The sequence below is a fragment of the Zonotrichia albicollis genome, chromosome Z, assembly GCF_047830755.1.
Source record: "Zonotrichia albicollis isolate bZonAlb1 chromosome Z, bZonAlb1.hap1, whole genome shotgun sequence".
Classification (NCBI taxonomy): domain Eukaryota; kingdom Metazoa; phylum Chordata; class Aves; order Passeriformes; family Passerellidae; genus Zonotrichia; species Zonotrichia albicollis.
The window spans coordinates 17,257,239-17,279,117 of NC_133860.1; the positions used below are offsets into that span (position 1 = coordinate 17,257,239).

Sequence of the window (21,879 nt, forward strand, 5' to 3'; positions counted from 1 at the left end):
ATTCACAGATGTCACCCCATTCAATTGTCTTCACTCCTGCTCAGCCTACTGAGCCCTCACAGTGCCTTCTCACAAGGCTGAAAATCATTCTGCACTGGGAGAATGCTGCTCCGACCAGCACAGCTGCTAATTTATCAGCATGATTATTCCATGCTGGGGTTTCAGTTACATCCCTCTTTCTGACTAAAAGGCTCCTACAAAGACCTAAAGCCTCCAGGGCTCTGGCCTGTGCATGATTACTGTTACATTTAAATTCAGGGAAGTGATTCAGACCATGTACTACCCACGGCTGTCAGACCTTCACCTCCCAAGCAGTGGGGGGAGAGAGAAAGAGAGCCAGTCACCATGTCTCAGCTGGAAAACTGTGCTGAACAATTTAATGTGCCCCAATATGTTGCAGCAACTCATGGATTCTCCTTTTTGGAGCTGGTGCAGAGGCATTAAGTCACTGAACTTACATGATTTGCACGGTGTGTTGTTCGTGTGCTCTGAAACGCGGCTTTCGTCGAGGCGCAGCCTGCCGTGGCTCCACGGGTATTTCACATTCGGGCGAATTTCAAACCGCCCCTCCTTCCCAAAGTAGTCCCCGATCACCTGTGCAAAACAAGAAAGGGATGACAAGATTTTCCTATCAACTTAGAGAAGCGAAGCAAACAGGAGAGAAGCATCACTCACTCGCTGCTGTGGCATGACGCTGAATGTCAGAGAGGAGGGCTGAGGGGGTCTCTGGGAGGTTATGCAGTGCACGGCCTGCTCTAGGGCAGAATCAGCTGAACAGAAGCATTCCTGACAGATGTTTATCTAATCTGTCAATTAAAGCCTTCAAAGATGGAGACTTGACAATTTCTGCACCAATTATTGTGGAATTTAGCTAGCCCTACTGTCAGTTGTTTTCCCTAGCATGTAACATAAAATTCTTTTTTTTGTAGTTATCCATCACTTGTTACCAAGCTGTCAGTGGTCATAGGAACCCTTTCTTTTTGAAACACTGCTTTACATATTCACAGGCTCTTATCTGATTCTGCCCTCAGGCTTCTCTCCTATATAAATCCAGTTTGTACAAGCTTTTTAACCTTCTGAATATTTGTCCTTCTCTCCATGGGCATTTATTAATTTTCTCCACAGTGAGTTGAATGCTCAGGATTGTCACCCAGCTTGAGCTGGACATGAGTCCTGACTGGGCATGAACAGACCCAGAGCAGCCCTGTCCAGGAGGACTTGGGGATGCTGGTGGGTGAGAGGCTGGATTTTTTCATATCAATTCAGAAAAGCACCTCAGAATTTCAGTCCTGTATTCAGCAGTTTCAAGGTCACCTATGTGGAATCTACTGCAGCAATATGTCTAAAAAGACCTATGTACAGCAGCAGGACCATATACTGTGTCACTGAAGTGGTCAGAAGTAATAGCAGAAGCACATCAATAGATCCATTTGTCTTCCCACAGATAAAACACAGATTAATTAATAAATACACTAGGTTAATTAATTAATACACTAGGTTTAGAATTCATAGATAGCCTCTTCAAATCTTTCATCTGAATTTCATTTTTAAGCCAATGACTTTAAAGAATGTTTGCTCTGCCTAAATATACAAAGGTATATTTTCCACTAAATACAGATATTTATTTCTCTCACAGTTGAAACTGGGATATAAATCCTTTGTAGAATGAATGTGTTCAACATGTCTCCAAAAATATAGGCAAATGCAGTAAACTGGAAAAAAATAGAGACCATTCACAGGCATTATATTATTTATTAGGAGATTGTTTAATTCAAGCAGGAGTGGGTGAGTCCTCTACTAGCACAACTTACTAAATAAGAAAATAAGCAGAATGGTTTGAGAACAAAAAGCTATAAGCAGGAACCACATGGATTCAGTTCAGAAATAGGATATAGATTTTTGAAGTGCAGGAGTGGTTGATCTGTGGAACAAATTTTGAGGACACCAGCAAGGCAGTCTCTGTCCTTTCAGTATCTCCAAACAAAAAATAAATGCCTGTGCCAGCATGAGCTTTAGTCACGTGTAAACTAGAGGGCTCCATAAAGGTTAAGAATCCTGCCTGTGTCTAATATACCAGAGGTCAAACTAGGAAATCCAGGTTTTCTTCTAGCTTTAAACTCTGTGAATAGACCTGGGAAACAGCTCTGCCCAAACACCCATCCGTATGTCACAGTTCAGCTGAGAAACACTCTTGTACACAGAAAAAAAATCATTCAGATGAACAGAGCAAGTTATCAAAGAAACCATGTTTTTATAGAGAGGCACAAAGGTAGAAATTATATGGCAGACAAAAGTAGTAAGTAATCACGTGTAAAATGTTAATTGCACGTATATTTATGTACCTAATAAAGCAGAGGGAAATTCCACAATAAGTTAAAAGAATAAATGGAACATTAAAAATAAAAAAGTAGTTTAAACTGCAAGTGAAAGAGCAACGGAGGGAACGGTAAGAGAGGGAAATTAAATTGATAAATGAGATAAAAAGCTACTGGGCTGAACAAACAGAAGAAACACAGATTGCTCACACCAAAGTTATCCCAACTATTTTGTACTCCTAGTGCCCCTGGGAGTGTCTGCAGTTGACTGCTGTTCTGCTGTTGTTTTTCTATCACTTTTACACATTACAACACACAGGACATCCTCAGACTTTCAAAGGGGTTAATTGAATTTTTCTCTGCTGCAGTACCAACAACAATGTAACTTCACTGGACTCAAAACCACACAATGAAAAGTCCAGCTCAGATATTGCTACTTTTTATTTGATCTTGTTGAAATCAGTGAGACCAGCAAAGCTGAGGCTGATGCTGATTTTGCAACTAACAAATGCATCCACTGCAGGTGGACTTAGGGCAGTGCACGTATTAATGAACTCAGCCCGGACGTGCTACTCTGTGTGCAGCTGCTGCTGCTCCTCACAGACTGTTTCACACTCCATCTCTTCCAATCTTTCTACATCCAGTGGAATAACCTATTTGGAATATATGGAGCCATCTGATTAAAATGTTTCTTAAACACTGAAAAGAAGGCACTCAGGAATGTCTGCCTGACCAACAAGGCCAGGAAAGGTCTGCACTCCTGCTTGTGGCTGACTACAGCATAAGATTTAAATACCTGTACTTGCTGTGTTAATACAACTTGTGCATCACTGTTGCTGTAAGATTAATCTTTCTTCCCAACAATAAATAAAAAGTCTTGCTCATTTTTAAACAATAATTTATCATATTCAAAATCAGCAATGCTTAGCCAGCTTGTGAGAATTCACTCTTTAGTTAAAGACTAGCATCATGTGAAGTTCTATTGTTAAAGAAAAGAAGAAAGTTTAAAAAACTTGTTATAACTACTTCAAGATTGCTATTTTACAGAAAGGATCTGGTCTTTAAGTTGATAAGATTAGGCCACCAAGTAAATAGACGATATCATGTTACTTTACACTGAATTACTAATTCATCAGTGGCCAACTGCAGTCGTGTTTGTTTCCTTACCTCCTGTGTGCCTGCCTCCGGATCTGTCATTCCAATCACAGAGAAATCCCCATATCTGTCTCCATTGGCATCAATGGACACCTGCCCGGCAATGCCTAAAGAATGGCATGTGAGGAATCAGAAGATTAATTAGTTGAAATACTGAGCCTTTCCAAGCAAAACATGAAAACACTGGACAGGTTTTTACAGACCGATATGACAGGAAATCTCATCAGTCTCCCTGCATTTTTGTTGGCATTCCAGAAGAAATTGTAATTTCATCTCGGTGTCTGCATTCCTGAATTCTTAACATTTCTCTTTTTTAAATATTAAACGTGTGAAACTGGAGAATACGTGAGAAAAATCTAATCCAAAAACGAGCATGCAAGACTAAAACACAAATACATTTAACGTGAATTATTTACAGAGAGCCTAATCCTGAAATATCTGATGATGCCTCATTGAAGAGAGTCCAGCTCACATGCTGCAGAGGACACAGAGGCAGAGACGTAGATCCCACAGGCTGAAGGGGCTGCTGCACCCATATAACCAGTCCAATGCTGATTCCACAAAATGGGATACTGGAGATGGCATGGACAAGGGGCACCATGTGCACCACATATGCATTAAGCCCTGCATTCATCTACTTAAGATTAACTGTATAAACCAAACCGAACGTATTATGCTCTTAGAGCCCCATTCCACTTCCCTGTTTTACAATTTCTAGAAAACTTTGGGGAAACTGGGACTCATTGATTCATAGGATATGTCAGGTTTGAAGGGGCTTTGGAGATCTTGAGCCCAACCTCCAGCTCAGAGCAGAGTCACCCAGGAGACACTCAAGGTTTTATCTGCTGTCCAAAATCTCCAAGGATTTTGGAGAGCAAAAAACTCCACAGCCTCACTGGGGCAACTTGTTTGATCTGTCATGGGAAATGAACACATCCTTGGATTCAATCTAAACCTCTTTTAAAACCTCCCTGTGTACAAAAAGCTTGGCTTCAAATTCCCAAGGTGTAAGTCAAAACAGATTCTTAAAATCCATCAAACAATACTAATTAACTATGGTGAAGACATCTTAAGACTGCTGATACACTTTTTCATCTCAGGTACTCTCGAAGGTGATCCTCCACTGCCTGACACCAAACAAAGCCAATTACAGCCATGCAGGGCAAGCAGGCATCACTGTACATCCACGTTACACCAAACATATGCCTGGACCAGGCACAAAGCCAGGGAGATTCAGGCTCTCAGTGACTGTCAGTCAGAAAGGAGAGGTCAGATATTCAGAGTATCAATTTCCCCCAACATGCCTAGTGACAGTGAGTGTGCAACAGACTTAACACACCTCCATTTATTCTGTATCTGTTCAGATTTAGTGATGCCAGGAACATTTCGGCTTGCTGTGGTTTTCAAAATATGTAGTAATAATCAAAATTATTGTCAAGCACCTATTTCCTTACAACCACACAGTAACCAATTGTCAATTCAATTACTGCAGGGAAATGAAATGGGTGTAAAAAGCACTTGGCTGTGAGACACTGAAAGAAGAGGCCACTCTGAAGAACTGTGATGTCCCTGTTTCCACATCAATTTGGATTCTGGAGGTACTAATCAGAGCAGATACTTTTGTGCTCTAAGAAAACCATAACTGTTTTTATGAAGAGGTACTAAAATTGAAACATGGAGTTCCTATGGGATTTTTTTTTTTTCAGTCAGAAAAGATTTATTTTTCAATTTTTCATCTGAATCAGAAATACGAATTTTAAAAGTTGCCATTTCCTGTGATTTCCTTAAGAAACAGACATAGGAAATTTTGAAACTACCTTAATGAAGAATTGCATTTGCATGAAGGTGGAATGATTTTATCTCAACTTTCTTTCTGTTTTTTTATGTTAGACAAAAAATTTTGCTGCTTTTTCAGAGAAAATGCCAACGAATAGCAAATACTGTCCACCAGATGTGCCCTTATGCCCAGATGCTGTCTTTAACAGCCCAATCACTGAGAAATCCTTTGATCACCTCAGCCTTATCCTTTTCTAAGCCCATAATGTCCATGCAGCTGTGGCAGGCAGATGGAATTCTGCAGGAAGCAGCATCTACATTCTGTTGGGAGTCCTGATAAATCAGAGCAGTCAGTAAAATGAGGTGCCAAGACAATCAGATATCTACATGTCAGAAGTTAAATTGTCATTAGTGAAACTGGAGTTCTCATTATCAAGGCCTGCCAAAGTCAAAGGGAATGACAAAGCTTCAGTCCTGCAGCAGAACTTGATGGGTGTGCATGAACCACACTCTGTGATGCTGCATCCACTGCAATGAGGGGCTCACAAGCAAAATAAAGGGACGTGATCTTCCTTAAGGGACTGGATTGCAAGACACTGAGTTAAAGGCTTCTTTCAACATCAGTTTTATGTCCAGCAAAGTACTGCTACAGGGAGGAAAAGGCATATGGCTTACAAGAATTTTGACCAACTGCACCCTCAGCTGTTGCCCAACTTGGCTACATTTTCAGAATAGGTGGAACAGGTCAGTCACCAAAAACAACCTGGTTTTCACAAATGGGGGAAGAGAACATTGCTTCCTCCTGCCAGGTTTCACAAGCAAGGTGTGAGAACCAACCATGCAGCCCAGGGGAAGCACGTGGCACTGAAAAGGAGGCGTGGGCACACCATTTGGTGCTTTCCTGGAGCACAGGGGCAAACACAGGCTGTGCTGGGGCATCTGCTCATGCACAGCACAAACAGACAGAGAGGCCAATCCTCAGACACCAGATTGCCTCCCTTTTAAAGCAGAGTGTTTTGGGGAGCCACAGATATGAAGAGATATAGCAGACACCAACAGCCTACAGATGGCGCAGGGCAGCTTATGGGATGATTGCAACCAGCATAATTTAAAGCAACCCCTTGTCGCAGACATCTTTTGTGAAAAATCTTTTTTTGAGATTTTCCTCCCTTCTGAGAAGCTGGGGCCTCAGAAACAAGATGAAAACAATGGTTATCTGCTGCTGTGGAATGCATCAGGTTTTGTCTGTGATTGGGCCATCTTGTATGTTTACAGTTAATGGCCAACCACAGACCAGATAGCTTGGACTCTGTCCGAGACACAGATCTTTGTTATTCATTCATTCTTTTCTATTCTTAGCTTGGCTAGCTTCTGAGGAAACCTTTTCCTTCTATTTCTTTTTAGGATAGTTATAGTGCACTATATATCATAAAATAATAAATCAAGCCTTCTGAACATGGAGTCAACATTCTCGTCTCTTCCTTCACCTGAAAACCCCTGTGACCATGGTCACAACCCTTTGCTTTAAAGTGCTTAAGTGTTCCCTTAAGCTGTCCTGAGTATTCTTTTTCCTCATGTTCACACCACAATTTGAGAACAGAAAATTGGTTTGGAGCTGCTGTCCTTCTTGCCTTCTTACACAATGTCCGATGTGTTCTTAGAGCTGAGAACCTGGCCACTGGGGTTTTTCTTACACATTCAGATGAATCATTCACTTTTTATCTAGGGGAAATGTTTCCTTCTCTCCAGCATTTCCACAGGAAATCTTGCCAGTCCTACATCAAATGATTGGACTATCACATGAGATGGATGGAAATATTTTAAAGAGATGACAGATGAAAACAATAACCTTCAGTTTCTTTTTTACAATTCTTACCTGGCAAAAGCATCTGCATTGCTTTGCATCAGCAAGGTGACACACAAGTACCAGCTGCAGTGCAGAACTGCAGCCTTGAGGATTAGTCACTGGAAGACATGGTGGCGTTCAGCTGCTGCCTCTGAGACAACACACACAGCTCCTGAAGGAGGCTGGGGAAACCTTCTAGGGCCCAAAGGAATCCCATTGAGAAACACAAAATAACCCCAACCCTGGCACCTGCTTGCTTCTATCCATTCCCAGGCTTTCAAGATAAAAAAGTGAAATGGAAAAAATGAGGCAATCTGAGAGCTAATAGATGAACATGAGCAAAGCAAGCAGCAATCTTTTCGAAAACAAAAAAGGAGCCTGAGAAAATTATTGGTATTTCTCTACAACATCAGTGAGGGTCATTCAATTGTTAAGAGTTTTTTAAACTGAGTCAAGACCTCAACAGTTGATGCAAAAAAAATACAGACTGGTGAGATATGTGAGATGCACATAGTTTCCTACGTTTGCTTTCCTCTCTCCTAGGAGTGGAATAGGCATGAGTCCTTACTTTGCACAGAACAAAGACCTGACGTTTTTTTACTCTGAAAGCTGGAATTCCATATTAACTCTTACCTTCATATGTTCTGTTCCGTGTTTGTTGAACAATTTTTTCCCCATCTTTCTTACTGAAACCGATTTTCAGGACTTCCCGCAAAGCTAGAGCATAAAGAAGGATAGCATCATGGAATCCTTCCACAAACATGTTCGCCTAAAAAAAAAGAAGAAAAAAAAAACAATGGCAATTGACACATAACAAAATTTTTCTTTCCTAGGTAATTGATTGACTAGAGAGAATTTACTAAATTAGCCAAAGTGACTAATTTAGAGAGTTACTTTCTCAGCTGCTGGAACAGAAAGGAATGTATCTCAAAAAAACCTCAGGGGAACAAGGGGAACTTCTGACCCATTTTTAAAAACAGTTAACCATTATCTGCTATTCTGGACATTCATAATGTTGTGTCTGAATAGCGGTGCAGATAGGGGTGAAATTTGCAGATCCCAGTTCCCATGCCCAGAGGCACAAATTCTGCACTTGACCATGTGGGATTCTGTTAAGTGCTGAGCACCCCCATCCCACAGCAGCAAGCACAACTCCCACCCTTTGCACAGGGGACCTAGCACCTCTCAGGACTGGGAAGTATGCTCTCTCATGATTTTTTTTGGAGAGCACAACTGGTGGATTTGCTTGTTTAATGATTACCACTTCCACTTCTGGCCCTTGTTCAGCCAAGCTTCTCTCCACTAGCAAACGAGCAATGGAGAAAACTACTTACCATCTCCAGTAATGTGTTCTCTGGAGCTGCCAGGAGAACCTTTTCCTGTCCTTTATAGTTTTTTCAGTAAGTTCCATGAAACAAATGAAATAACCCTAATAACCCCAACCCTAAACACAAAAGAAGATTGCTGCCAATGAACCTTCGTAGGCAGCCTACAGTTTTTGGTCTGTGTGTTGCATAAACAATTAACACCCGAGTGCTGCATAAGCATTTTGCTCTCAGGAGCCTGACATGTTTCAGTGGTGAAGGAGTAATTATTTCAGCAGTGGAGTTCAGATTGAGACCCATCAGCAGAAGCTGATGCAGAATCACCACAGCAGCACAGGTATACCTCTTCTGTAGGCAGCAATGAACATTTCAGCAGTGCAATGTACTCACTAAATGCACAGTAATTCAGAATGAATTACCTTTTCAGCTGCAAGAAAGATGTTCCCATTCACTCAGAGTTTCACTACAATAAAAAAATCTCCTGACATCCTAGGAAAGGTGTAACCACATTATGGGGTCTCTTACTACCACGTCCAGTGAACCACTCACCTCCACAAATACTCCCCCGGACAGAAGTAACAGCTAGCTTATCTTCCACTTCAGTGTATCTAAACAACTTAAAATGCCAGTAAATGAAGTGCTACTCTAACTCTCACAGGTTTAGCTGGAGGTTTAAAAAGTTACAAGACAAAACATGTGGCCAGTTAACTAAATAGCAGTTCCACAGATAAGAAGTATTACATAGTGGATTGGCTAAGCTGAACTAATCAAACCCTGATAGTGTAATTACATCCAAGACATTCCTTCACTCTTAAAGCAGCTGCCAACGGTAAGGAGAATTTCAGAATTATTTACTGATAATATAAAAGTTTACATTGCTCTGACATTTAAAAGTGGAGTTTCAGTAACTCCAACCTGTGCTGCAGCTGAATGCATCGCATTCATCACAGCCCATGGTGCTACAGGAGGGGCAGAACAGCTCAGCTCACCCTGACAGCCACTGACTAAAGGGCAGCTGCAGTTATTCTGAGCTAAAGAGAAAGCCTGAAATAAGAGGTGGAAGTCAGGCTTTTGGTGGAATAAAAAGAGCTGATGGACAGAGTGCATACTAGGACAGGCTTTGCCAGCAGGGGCTTTGACTTTTCAGAATTTTAAAAAACCCAACAAAACCAAGAAACCACAAAGCTCGACAACTGCTTCGTGTGCCAACATTAGAGTCCAAGTGGCCTGTGGAAGATCAAACTTCAGCTTTCTTAATGTGACATTCTTTCTCTCAGGAGAGAAATTAGACTCTCCAGTAGCTATACCTCCCTGCTGGCTGATTTACAGTTTGTGGCTGGCATTTGTTTCAAGGAAAGCTATTAGTCACTCTTTTGTCCATGGCAGAGACCTCTCAGTGTAACACAGCAACCTTCAGAATCCATTCTGTCAGCTAATTTGCTCAACCTGAAATCCACTCATGCCACCAGGCTGAAAACCCTTCTGTAGACACTGCAGATTTGCCAGATAAGCCCTGTCAAAACTCACTTGGCAGTTTGGAAAGTCACTGCCACAGTGTCTTGCCAAAGCTCCACTTGGCCAAAACCCCTTACATTACGTGAAAAATCACATTAAAAATTGTCAGAAATTCATTTATGCCACTGCTCAGTTGCTCACACACAAACCCCAGCGTTTTACCTCATGTTGTCAAGGAAGTTGAAACTATGGGTAATTTATGCCATTCAAAATCTTCTGAAAGAATTGTAATTACTGTTTGCAGATGGGATTGCACTTACACTTCCCAGCCAAACCATATGCTGGCCACACCTGAGACTTTTCACATTAACCAAGGAACACATTTAAGCAGCAGTTCTTGAAAGGTGATACAGGATTCCATGAAGGGAATAGGGTTTTCCTGCATATCATCTTGTTCAATCATTTGTAAGTTGCCACAATTCCACACAGACCACAGGCTGCATGACGTGTAGGACAGAGGAATATTAAAATGTGAAGTAACAGCTGCAAAAATTTTTGAAGGGTTTGCTCTTTCCTTCAGGAAAAGCATTAAAAAGGGCTAGACTAGAAAGTTTATATTCCAGGAATACTTTCAATAGGAATGACAGTAACTGTGAACATGTCTTCACAGGGTGCTTGATGGTGTCCATGGTAATTAATAATGTGTTAGTTCAACCTAAGACACCTGCAGGATAAAAACTGAACACGGTATAAAATCTATTAAAGGCCCACTAATCTTATGGGTAATTAAAAATTCTTTTAGTTGAGCTCTAATACAAAGCAGAGTCTTTTTATTGTAGTCTTTTCCATTTTCATTTAAGCTGCCTTTTAATTACAGGTGAGAGCAGAGCTCCAAATGCTGTGACCACAATTTGCATGTCAGACCTACTGAAATGTTGCTGTCCCCTTAATGTGGCAGCAATGCCACTGGCAGCAGAGGAGCTGCAAGGTTTGCTGAACACCTTTGGAGGCTGCAGTACAAATATGAGCTATCTTCTGTATTACTTTCACGTCCTGTTTTAATGCCATACATCTAAAAAGCAAGTATGCCAACTGTACGCATAGGTGAATAAGACATATACCCCTTTCACCTTCCTGCCTTTCTACTCTAATAAATCATCTTCTATCAGAAAAAGGAAAGCAACCAAAACCCAACAACCCCTCTCAGAGGAAATCACATGCATAAATTTTACCCAGTTTGAAGTTATAGTTCCCCAAGCAGCTATATTGTGACCACACTGTTCATATATACCAAGGTGTTAACAGCATACACAGCAATGCAAAACACTACCGATGTGGAAGACAGCCAAGATACAGCTATGCAGGGCCCATAATTTTCCATATCCTGCCTACTGACTCTAAAATAAGATTATTCTCCTCCATCTGGAGCTGCCCAGCTCTGAATCACTGCAATTACAGCAATTCGTACCACTTCCATGCTTGGTGGGGGCCATCAGCATCATCACTTTTTTACTTTTTTTCTATTGAAAAGGCAAACAACATCTCCCACACTTGGTCTCTGCATCTACTTTCCAGTACATCCATAGTGACATTCCAGTTGTCAAACTGTGGTTTCAGCCCCAATCAGCAAGGACCCTAGGGAACTGCAGAGGGCTGCACCCAAATATTTTGCAAAAATCTTACCAAGTTAAGTAGTTGATGTAATGCTCCTACTTCTCACACTGTTACAACGTATCTCAAGAGAAGTATTTTTCTAAGCAGCTGCAATTTAACTGTCAGTTCTCCCCTTTTAATCCTCTTTCACCAAGCCAATTATAATTGTGGTCCCTTCTTTACCAGCTTTTCTAAGAAGCCCTGACATAACCAACTTCTCTCACGTGCATTCTTAAAACAAATCTTCGGTTGTCTTCTGCTGACTCACTATCCAGCACTATACACTTAAGTCTACAGCAGAGATTTCTTTCTTCAATGCCATTTGTTGACGCTGCATATTCCCATTCAGGACTCTGCCACAGCCATGCTGTTTTAAGTACTTATTTACAGTCCTGAGATGGTCAGGGGCCTTCAGCAGATCTTTGATGAGTTGCCACAACCTTGCTCTGAGCAGCACAAATCCAGAACAAGGTGCTCATGATTCCCATACAACAGATGATCAAAATATAGAAATGATTCGTGTTTAATTTTTTTTAAAGATAAAATATCATTATTACACATTGATTTTGTGTTAGACTTCTAGTTCAGGTAATCCCAGTGAGGAACTCTGGGTGGAACTGACATGTAAATTGAGAATGTGAAGCTGTGGGAAGAATATTCTTACACCTGATCATTTCCTGAGGAAAGGTGAAGTGCATTCCAAACCATGTGTGGTTCCAGCTCATGTCTAGCTTCAGCTTTGCAGTAATGTATTAGTCCTACTGCCATAACACTACCACAAATCATTCTGCATGCTACCGCCCCAACAGATTATCCAAGTTTTCACTAACCCACCACCCATCTCAGATCCTCACAGGATTTCTTCATTCGATTATGCAACAGAAACTCACGGAGCTCCTGAATAACATCTATGGATAACAGCTGGGCAATGCAAACATGCACTGGGACTGGGATCTCAAGGACTCCCAAGCACACCAAATGCAAAGCCACGGGGTACACCAATAATCAGCTGTCATAGACAACATATCCTGGGGGCCTGCAGACAGGGATGCACCCCTGGGGAAAAAAACCAGGAACTGGAAAGGAAAATACAGCTAAAAGACAGTTAATCAAATCTGTACGTTTAGATGCCTAAGACTAAAAATACAGGCTGTTTGCTTGGGCAACCATACTGCACCCCTACTGGACCATAATGCTTCAAACAAACAGCAAGAAAAAGGAAAAACAAAAACAGAAATACATGCTTTCTTCTGTAAAAGCCATTTCCACAATATTTAATTTAAAACCAAAAAAGAAATATATGGCATTATACCAAATTCTGGGCAACACAGCTGTAGCCAAAGAGACACTCACACTCTATTCACTGATATCCAGTCTCTATAAAAACATAAATGGGCACCTCCTCAAGAACATGACACCAGGGCTTGATTAGTGGGATTCTGCAGGCTGAGGATTATACTCCACTCTAAATTTACAGCTTAAAAATTCAGCACTGCAGTCAAACAAGACCTCACTTCCCTTAAAGGAGGCTTCTTCCAACAAGGCTGGCTGCTTGTGTTCATCTCCTTGACACATACTATTCACCTTAATAATTTAGCATTCCCTGGAGCAGCAGTGATGCTGAGAGCAGAGGAGATGGAGTGTGTGCCCCACCCAAGCACTCTGCACACCAAGCAATGTGTCCCTGGCATGAGGAATTTGCAACTGAAGCCCAGGTTTAGAGAGTCCTGGGCACAAGCATTGCCTTGCAGCTCATCACCCATCTCCACCATGGAAGAGCCTGCATGCACCATTTGAGAGATGAGATGTGCATTGAGACCCCTGCTTTTTTCTGCACCTCCTGTTTGATTTGGACACAAAGATGCTGTGCTGCAATTAAGCTCATTTCTTTGAGGGTGAGACCATGCCTCTGCCTGCCTGCACTGTTCAGCTGGTACACGAGCTGATGTGCACTCCAGGCAAACTACTGCTGCCTTTGTTCAGTCCTGTTGGAATAAGAGGAATGCTTATTTCAACAGGACTGAAGTACCTCTAGGGACAAACTCCAATCCACTTTAAAGCCAATTGTGGACCAGAAGCCAGCCCTTTGTTCCAAGAAAAGGTCTGCTGAAATAAAAAAAATTAACAAGAAGAAAATAAATTAACAATTTACAGGAGTATCTGTGATTAAAATCTGTGATGCCTTAAAAAAGGCATCCAAATCCAGAGAGTTAAGGGTATTTGTCACTGAAAGTAATTTTCTTGCTATGGAAAGAAAACTAACCACAAAGCCATCTTCTTTGCTATTGTATCTCATCTCATCTCATTCTTCAAGCTTTCTTCTTGTTTTTTTTTAATGCCCCATTCCTGAATAACTAATAAATTTACCCACAATCATCTGGCTGGGGCAGCCACAAGTTGCTCTATTGTCTCAGTGGTGAACTGGAGCAAAAATCTATTCAGTCCCAGACTACAGGGCAGCTGCACTGTGAAATATCAGCTAAAACACATCAGGCTACAGTGGCAACTGAGATACAAAGGTGTGGAGAAAACCTTCCACCCCACTGCCTGCAAAAGCTGCCCATTCTCTGTTTACTGCTTGCAACACCCTCCTATGGTTATTTAAAAAATGGCTGTAAACCCCCAGTGCTTGCTGCTAACGGGCTGGGCAGAGATTGCGAGCTACAGCCAAAATGAGCTCCTTCCACTGAACACAGAAAGAGGAACTGTCAGCTAGGCAGACAGTCAGGTCACACCAAGGGGCTGCAGCTGCATCCTACAGCACTGGGGGCTCAGACCCTCCCCAGACATGGCCAAACAGGGGCAGGCTGAGCTGAGAACTGCCCTGCTCCAGGAAGAGGATGCTCCTCCAGACCAGATCTTCCCCCTGGAAACCCATGTGTGATTTATTTCTGGCTCTGTCCATTGTGTGGACTGATGCCTTTTGCAAACTGCTCCCAGCCACTTTACCCCTCTGTGGTTTTGGCTCCTGCATCCCCTCCTAATCTTGCCCTTAAAGGGTGCAGCTGATGTATCTAAGGAGCAGAAATGTTTTGTACCAGAACTCACCTACCTACAGAACAATCATTTTAGAGGAATTTCTCCTCTATGTATGATTTACACAAATACTATTACCTTAATAATTTAGCTCCAAAGGGCCCCAGGTCATACATCAAGGAAAAGGATAGAATCACAGAACACATTTCTGTGCTCCTGCAGCTAAGGTGAAATATCCCATGTTTATACTGCATCTCTAACATCAGATAAACAGCTAATGCAAAGGATCTCTAGCACATAGCACTGTACTGTGACTGCCTGAACACTGAACAGATTTAACCATAGACGGTGCCGCTGTCATTTATAAAATTAACCTTCCTACTTTTTTAGGATTTCCTGCCTTCTAACAAACTATGTGGCCATTCACATGATGAGTTCCAAAACTATCTCCAGAAATTACACATCTAGTCATAGTGGTGAAACACAAGAGATACTAAAGAAATTATTCTTCTCAGCTGGAAACACACAGACATACAGAAACTAAAATATGCTTGTTTTAAATAGATTTTTCTAAGAATCCCCATTGGTAGTCTGATAATCTGTTACACAGTTGTAACGAATGCTAACATTTTAAGTTGGCATTTAAGTTGGAACATTTTAATTGCAGATAAACACTTTGCAGCAAAAAAAACCACCACCCCCATCCTTTCATTAGATATTAAGTTTTTGATGTCAGCAGGCAAGAATGTTTTACAAGCAGAAACATCTCAGTTTTCAGGGTGACGGTCACTCATATGAAAAAATCAGTTCCACTTTCTAAAGTAAGTTAAATTGGTTTAAATTAATCCAGGGATAGTACAAACAGGAAGGACTTTTTTTGTTAAATGTTTATCCTTGTGCAACATGCAATTGTTTTGGGTTCTGGTTTACTAAAATTATCACCAAAGCACAAAAATCACAGACATATTTTATTTATTGTATTACAAGCTCTCAAGGTCACATCAGTCCTCATGCAAAACTCAGAGGAATCACTGAATCACTTTGGAGACAACTCATACATTCAAACTAAATTTACCCATGCTATACTAGCTGGTGGGCTGGTAAAATCTTGGATGGGGTAAAAACACATCTGATGAAAAGGACCTTTGCAGCAGGAAGATTACCCAGCAGAGCATTTGCTTTACAGTCTTAGGGCTGGAGGAACACAAGTGATTTAGACACAGCCAAAAGTGGTGCTTAGCTCAAAAGTATGCTTGGAGCTGGGATTAGTAAGCTAAGATCTTTATTCAGGACCAGGCAAAAATTAGGCACACAAAACCAGGATCCATAAGAACAGCATCCTCACCCTTGCCAGCAGAGGAGGTGGAGAATGAGGGATGATGTGACCCCCTTATTCTCACCCAAGCAGATAAAAACTTTCCACTGCATGAACTTGCAGTAAGGCCTTCACAAACCTCACAGGGCACTAGTCCTTTTAAATTCCCTGCTCCTTTCATCTAAAAGCCCTGGGCCTCCTGTTACTGAGTTCTCACAAGAGAACTTCAGGTCCAATCTCTGCTTTCAGAGAATCTGAATTGCACCTTTCCCCTGCCCTGTCTGCAGGGCATCCTGAGGCAGAGGCACTCCTGGAACTGAAATCCAGGTGCTGGGGAAAGGTAGGACCTGCCAAAACCTGGGGGACCTCTGGGCTGGGAGTAAATTATTTGCTAAGAGAGCCCACCTGAGGCTGTGGTTGCCATGACAAATGATCCTTTTATTAAATACCAGGCTAAATGGGCATATGAACTTGTAAACTTTAATGGCATGGAACTAATGCAAACCCTCAGGCTGCTATTAGTCATGCTTCCATTCCAAATAATTTAAAATTTAACTATTTGGTTTTGTTATTTTCTTTCAGATAGTGAATATCTGATGAAAGGTGTTCAGCTGGCTGATTAACCACCCCTTTGCTGGCATCCCTGTGAGGATCCCATTAGCACAGGAGGGGCACAGCAGCTATCTCAGCAGATATTTGTGTGTACCTGTCAGCAGGCAGTATGTGTTTCAGGTATGCAGCTGGAACCTTCCTCCCACTCTTCAGCAGCAGCATGGTAGTTAATACCTCTAAATATGAGGATTTGCAGCCACTCCAAGAAACTAAAAACTCACTCTTGTAGCTCCTTGCATCCATATTGACTGTCTGATCCCTGAGATCCTCCTTGGTTTTCTTCTCTGAAGTATTTTGCAGTCTGCAGGCTGATGGGCCACTGGATGCATTGTACACATGCATTTCCCATCAAATGTCAGTGTCCTGCTCAGTGAATGCCACCTTGTTCCCAGCCACAGAGCAAATGATGTCCTCACCTACCCTCCTCCCATTGCCCATGCCCCTTCTCATGCCCCTCTTATCCATTTGCTCTGGGACAGAGGCACTCCTTGTCTTCTCAATACGCTTTGATATATTCATCCTTTGCAGAATGAGCTTGATCTTCTCATTTTTGTCCCTGACTTCTCTTCCTAATGAAAAACGTATCTGCTAAAGAGGAAAGGAAAGTTTTGGGCATCCTCCTGCAGGTTCCTATGCTTCCTTGCATGCATGAGAACACCACTGCCTCAATTCACACAGCCCATTCTCACAGGATGACTACATTACCCCCTCTGCATCAGCAAAATTGCTAAATATCCCCCAGAAAAAAATAATAAAAAAATCAGAGCTGGCACACTGTACACTGGCCTTTTCTTACAGCCCAACAGAGTGGAGCACACCCAAGCCCTGCTGCCTGTCTTGGTTCTGCCAACCTTCACACACCAGGGTGACCTGACTCACCCACGGGACTGGCCTGCCCTTCTGTTAAAAGGTATTTTTCCCTCTGGAGAATGAGCCTTTCCCAGAGCTAGGTTCACCTTAACCTCAAGCACTCAGCCATAGGAAATGACTGTGCTGACACGGCAGCAGATGTCAGACTTGAGGTGTTAATGATTGCCACTTACACTGGTTTCTTAGAAGACTTGTCACTTGTGAATATCACAAAGTTAGACCCTGCCCTGATGTCATTCAGGATCACCTACACCATACCAATGCCCCAGATGAGTGCAAGAAAACTTTCCTGGCCCACCTCAGTCTGGAGACAGCAACAGCTCTGCCCTGGTGTTCTCAAACAAGGAATTCACTTTTCTTGCCTTGAATAATTGTTCTTCCTTTACATCTCTAAAAGAAACAAAGCATGGCTCCTTCCCCACACCTCCAGCCACTCTCATCATCAAACCTTCTGGTTAAACTGCTAGGCCCAGACAGAAATCAAACACAGGACTCTAAACCCCATCTGTGCAACCAGAGTGTGAAGGTACCAGCACAGGTGAGATGAACCCTCCACAGCACCCAAGCTGCTGAGGCTGGAGCATCACACCAGCCATCCAGCAAGAGCAAAACAGCTCCCAGCTGCCTGCCAGGACCCTGCTGCTGGCTGCAACACCATCCTGACGTGGGACAGACTCACCCAAACCTCCTCTTCATGCCTCGTTGAGCTGAATATTCTTTCAGTAAATAAGGAAACTCCCAATTCAGTGATATTTTCATGAGATACCCAGAGAATAAGACTCACAAAAAAAAAAAAAAGGTGACTGCTAAAAAGTCTGTTAGGCAAAGGTATTTCATTTTTCATGTGACATTTTATACAAAATGAGATCGTCCACCTTTTCCTTCATTCAAACATTTCAGAGCCCAGCCATTCTACACCAATGTCAAAAACCTTTCAAAATTACAATAAAACAATATCTTAATGGGACAAATCAGCCTTTGGTTTGCTTGCAATGCAAACAGCATAGAGAAGCACTAAAACCAGAAACAGCTTTTGAATTTTGCAGGAGGACATATTTTTCACACTTTATTAGTGAAAAATAAAGTATATTTCTAGCAAGTACTTCAAAGAGCGCCTTACCCATAAATTTCTGAGTGCCTGTTTAGTAAAGTGGAATGTGAATATCAGTGAAATTCAAGTTAAAAACATGTGGCTATAGAAAATATACAACATAACCATGAAGATCAACTCTAAACTTTTACATTACAAAAAAGTTCAGATGTTGCTATTTCTAGATACACAGTTTTACACTATCTCCTCCGATGGTTTAAGACAGCTTCAAAAATATGCTTAGATAGGCTAGAAAAACTAAACAAATCCACTGGAAGAGAGAAGAATAATTTCTTTCTTTTACTGTCTTTTATGACATCTGTTACTGGCAAATAACTTTATATTACACTGTAGTTTTGCCTAATACCCTGACGTGGATGACACTGCTCTTTCATACACTGAGAAAGCATTAACTTCAGGGGAAAAAAGTGTAAAAGTGTCTGCTGTATTCACCAAATTTAGCAGTCCACAGGTCAGCACTCCTATTTTCCTACAGAAAATAAAGACACTCTCATTAATGCCAAGGGGTGAAGGGCTGGCCATGAAAATCCTAAATATGTTTTACTAATAGAATTCATCTTGTTAATAAGCTGGCATGTGAAACCATTTTTTCCGGCTGCTGAAAGCAGCTTGTGGTTTGCTTTTATTCTTTCGAACACAATTAGCAAAGCACTCCAGCAGCTGAATAGAACCATTCATTTGAACAAATTATTCCCTGGCAGGGTTTGGGGGTTCTTTTTTACCCCCCCCCTCTCCCTTAAATCTCCTCGAAACTCTCTCCCATCCTTATGCAGTCAGAAGACACAAAAGACTGCCTGGCATTAATCTCGCCTGCCTGTGCCTGGAAAAGACAAGTGAGAAGGACATTGCTGAATAAGTTACATTTTCAGCATCATAGCTACAAGACTGAATTGCTCACTTCTCCTAGCCTTATCTTAGCTGGTGTGCAATCCTAATTAAAAGGCTGACGTAAGGAATACACACAGGGAAGAGTCTGGCATGGATGTTATGGATGAGATGATAAACTTTACGAGCACAGCTACCTCCCATGAAGCTTTTGTAGTTAACTGTTGGACCTAAAAATGTTGCTCTAGAGTGCACCTTTTCTCCTTTCAGAGGGCTGAAAATGTTAAATAAAACAGAGCTCCCCTTTCTATTAGGGAGTAGCATCTTGCTGATCTAATTAATCTACACAGCTCATTCTTTCATGGAGGTAACTTTACTGGCAAATCAGGCTCCAGTTCCCTTCTCCCAGTGCTCATTTTCAGGGTGAAAAAGGCTGTGGGTAGGAAATAAACCCATGCATCCACCTTGTGAACAATGCTGTCATGTAGTTAACACAGCAGAAATATTTGTTTAATTAGTTGCATTTTCAGCTTTTAAATGAGAAGAAAAACAAGCCATGGGTGGTCTGTAACCTCAGAAGAGCAAATATTCCTGGCTGTAAACTCATCTGAGCTCAGAATACTGGGTTGGACATAAAAAAAGCATTTATTGAATCCTAGGCCTGAGTCAGGAACAGAAGGTGCATTAAGAACTTCCAAACTGCACCCTACCACCAATTCATTAAGTGTTCAGTATTATTTAATAAAAATGGCTTATGCATATATTTCAACTGGAACACTGTTTATTCATAAACATTTTTAACTACAGTATGTGTTGGGAATTATTCACACACCCCTTTAGAGACAGTTTTAAATTCTTCCTTCAAGTAATTGCATGCAATTCCCACTGCTGTCTGCCTCAACTAGGCTATAGGTCTGCAAGCAGAGCTTGCCCTGTATTTTGCAATTAAACCAAGGATGTTAGTTGGTTTATAGAGAACAGGACTCCCTGCAGTTAATGTCTCGTTAAGGCATTAACATTACAAAAGAAAGAAAACTGCCACCATTTGTTATAAAAGCATCAAAGCAATTCTACTGCATACTTGAAACCCCAATTTGATTGGATTTTTGAAAATTTTCCTCCTTTTTTTCTTATCAGAGAAGCTGATCTTCAGGTAGGCACAGAATAAAATGGTCAGACTTTCTACAAAACTACAGGATGTTTCTTGAAAAAACATGAGACACTTGAATGCTGAATGATGGCTGAGCAGATTTATTGCTTCAGCCCACAGTTCTTTGGGTTATATTAACATAACAGTAACTGCTTTCAGACTCAGACTAGTGAACAAGCAAACTAACAATATTTCCTAATAGATTCAGGGGCTGCTGCAGTGGGACACTGCAGACAGGGAACATCACCATTGCCCCACACTGTGCAACCCAAATATCTCCAAGATGCTTTCTCAGAACCTCTCTGCCACTCTTGCTTTCAATGCTGCCTAATTAAAAGGTGACTAAGGAAGTTTCTTTCTTCACAAGAAAGATTCCCGGAGTGTTGTTTTTTCCACACTTTCGTGCTCCCTCATAAGGCATGGGTTCTCCCACCTTCCCCATTTCCAGAGCATAACACTCATGCAGAAACCCTAGAAACTTCTGAGCTGGGAAAGACGTACCCAAAACACGTTTTTCTCTTTTCTGTGTCATCTCACAGCTGGAGATGAAGACAGCCAACACTCTTTGACCTTACTCCTCCAAGGGCCATATGTGTTCTGCATCTGGCAGTGGGACAGCTGCTGCTTTAGGACTTTGCCCTTTCTGTCTCCCTTATCTTTCCTTCTGTCATCTGCTTATTTTCCATTTTTACTATATTCTTTTTTGGTAGATAATAATGCCTTTAGGATTAGTGCTGGCAAGAGGCCAGGACAAAATGGCAGCACTAATGATTTTTGTTTGAGTTAGGGTCACTGTGAGATAATTTAGACCATAGGCCTGGGGCCCCATTTTCCCATGACATTGGAAAAATCCACACAGAAAAGCAGACACAGTGAATGCTTCAAATCCAAACCTCCCCAAGCATCTCCTCTTGGGACACAGCTTGCAGAAAAGAATGAGGACTATATTTCAACACCCGTGGATATGACTTGAGATGGGCTGTACTATTGATTATCTTTCTACATAGTTTTTGCTTTCAGGAGCAGAATCCAGCAGAGCAACATTCATCTCTGTCGCTTCCCACCCACTCAGCTCAAGGACTTTTCCTTCCCAACCTTCCCTTGGAGGACACAGCTTTGCCTAATGCATACCCAGGACACTTTTTTCCCATGTTGACAAAGAAAGCACACTTAATGGGTGCCCACTACCCAGAAATTTTTCAGAGGGGAAGGAACTGGCCTTCAGTCTAGCTTTTTTGTTTTTCCCCACTAGTCTTCAGAATGCTTTTTCTTTCTTAATCCTGAAAGCTGCCCCAAAATGTTTCTCCTCTGAATAGGGTAGCAGGACAATCAGTTAAGGGAATATGATGCATGTCTTTTCCACTGTCTAAAGTGGGGAAATGTATAATTCATCATAAATGATGCAGAGCAAACCAGAAAGTTAAAGTTCACACACTGTTAATGAAGGAACACAACTATGAGGTTTTTTTGCTATACTCACCCAGAAACTAACTCT

The 21,879-nt window shown here is 41.7% G+C and overlaps 1 protein-coding gene across 2 annotated transcripts in view; it reads right to left on the reverse strand.

Annotated features, from left to right (window-relative positions):
• Nucleotides 1-21,879, reverse strand: part of NPR3 (natriuretic peptide receptor 3) — a 42,182-nt gene that overhangs the window by 8,271 nt on the left and 12,032 nt on the right. For both annotated transcript variants that reach the window (XM_005488785.4, XM_005488784.4), the window contains exons 4-6: nt 7,726-7,861; nt 3,483-3,577; nt 459-594 (exon numbers count right to left, since the gene is read on the reverse strand). In XM_005488785.4, coding sequence (XP_005488842.1) covers nt 459-594; nt 3,483-3,577; nt 7,726-7,861 — 367 coding nt within the window. The remainder of the gene's footprint in view (nt 1-458; nt 595-3,482; nt 3,578-7,725; nt 7,862-21,879) is intronic.